Raw genomic sequence first — 1,821 nt, 5'->3', positions numbered from 1 at the left:
ACTTCGTGGTTCAGCCTTCCAAGTCACTGATGCGGTCTTCGGCAGTGTCGGACACCTGCTCTCACCACGGGCTGGGTGCTCGCGGCGCCGCACCTGCTGCCCCCAGGGCGGGGAGCGCGGGGCCCGGAGCGCGAGGGTCGGGGCGCGGGGCCGGAGCGCGGGGTCGCAGCGCGGGCCCCAACCGTCCACAGCCCCCGCCTGGCCCGGCAGCCATGGGGGCGTCGGTGCGGCTCCTGCGGGCAGTGCTCATGGGCCCCCCGGGCTCCGGCAAGCGCACGGTGGCCTTGCGCATCACCAAAGGCTTCCAGCTGAAGACGTTCTCCAGCGGCGACCTGCTGCGAGACAACCTGCTGAGGGACACAGAGATCGGTGTGCTGGCCAAGGTTTTCATGGACCAGGGGAAGCTCATCCCGGACGACATCATGACCCGGCTGACCCTTCACCAGCTGAAAACCTTCACCCAGGAGAGCTGGCTGCTGTGCGGTTTCCCCAGGACGCTGCCACAAGCGGAGGCCCTGGAGAGAGCTTATCAGATACACCTGGTGATGAGCCTGAACGTGCCCTCGGAGGTCATCAAGCAACGCCTCTCTGCTCGCTGGATCCATCCGAGCAGTGGGCGCGTCTACAACCTGGAATTTAACCCTCCCAAAGCCATTGGCCTGGACGATCTCACTGGCGAGCCTCTGGTTCAGCGTGAGGACGACAGACCAGAGACGCTTAACCAGAGGCTGAAGGCTTACGAAGACCAAACCAAACCCGTCCTGGAATATTACCGGGAAAAGGGGGTGTTGGAGACTTTCTCCGGAACGAAAACCGACCAGATCTGGCCCTGCGTGCGTGCTGTCCTGCAAACAAAAGTTCCCCAAATAGACCCGAAAGCATCGGTTACTCCATGAGGACAAATGCTTGCAGTCAGCCAGCTGAGCATAATCTCTTCTTCCTTTCTTCTGTTAGAAGTTCCTCGTTCTAAGGCTCCACCGTGTATGAAGTCCTTGAAAGTTAAATTAGTTTCATTTCTCCAGATTTTATTTTGGATGCTAAGGATAATGCCAAATGAGGCTCACGCTGAGATTTGTCTTTGGAAATTGCCTAGTGTGTTTTATCCAGCTATGGGTACACGATACAAAAACATCAGAGATGTCCGAGCTTCAAACATCCTTGTAGAGCAAAATTAAAAGAGCAATTGGTAGTAATCTGACTTCTGCTCAGGCGGAAAAAGTGATTCGTTTCATATCTTTCTGGAAACGTAAAAAAAAGTTACATTATACCAATTTGGAGACAATATCTCATCAGAGGCCTTTGTGTAGCCAGATGCCAAAAAAGACGTTTCTAGCACATGGGACATGGCTTTGTGAGATGCTGTATCTATAAAATTCCAGACAAAAATAACTGGATTTACAGATTCGGTGCAGCATGCAGATTTACTGCTGCCTTTAAACTAAGAAACCTAGAAGGTGACTGTCTAAGCTACATTTTGTTGTTAAACATACTTTCAGTTCACTTAGAATTTTCAAGTTGCTATCAAAGTGTATCAAATAACATTTAGGAAAATATTACTTTAATGTGACTTGTTTTCTTCTGAAAATATATGGGCACTGAGGAATATGACTTATGTTAGAAATTGGCATTATGACATAAGCTCTTGGATAAGCACCAAAGTTGAATGCATGTTCTTTAATGGAAAATGCAATTGACATCTTAGATTTTCAGAGGTGACGGGGGGGGGGGGGGGAGTAAGAAATGTGTGCCTTATGATCTACTTGCCAGTTCTTTTTGATGGTCACGCCTTGAAGAGTAACAAAGTCTTTTTTAAACAAAGAA

At 50.1% G+C, this 1,821-nt stretch overlaps 1 protein-coding gene across 2 annotated transcripts; it reads left to right on the top strand.

The window, feature by feature from the left end:
- Positions 1-212: 212 nt before the first annotated feature.
- Positions 213-896, top strand: LOC129494512 (GTP:AMP phosphotransferase AK3, mitochondrial-like). Of its 2 annotated transcripts, XM_055301407.1 has the most exons (2): positions 213-371; positions 468-896. In XM_055301407.1, the coding sequence occupies exons 1-2, from the start codon at positions 213-215 to the stop codon at positions 894-896; spliced, it is 588 nt and encodes a 195-aa protein (XP_055157382.1). The 2 variants fall into 2 exon arrangements, with proteins under 2 accessions (XP_055157382.1, XP_055157380.1); XM_055301405.1 differs by having other exon boundaries at positions 213-896.
- Positions 897-1,821: the final 925 nt, after the last annotated feature.

Source organism: Nyctereutes procyonoides, unplaced genomic scaffold (genome assembly GCF_905146905.1).
Source record: "Nyctereutes procyonoides isolate TBG_1078 unplaced genomic scaffold, NYPRO_anot_genome, whole genome shotgun sequence".
Taxonomy (NCBI): domain Eukaryota; kingdom Metazoa; phylum Chordata; class Mammalia; order Carnivora; family Canidae; genus Nyctereutes; species Nyctereutes procyonoides.
Note: the sequence above shows the minus strand (reverse complement) of the source record. Positions and strands in the feature narration are given on the sequence as shown.

Bases quoted from the DNA above. Each gene is read 5' to 3' on its own strand.
- LOC129494512 (XM_055301405.1), top strand. From the start codon at position 213: ATGGGGGCGTCGGTGCGGCTCCTGCGGGCAGTGCTCATGGGCCCCCCG.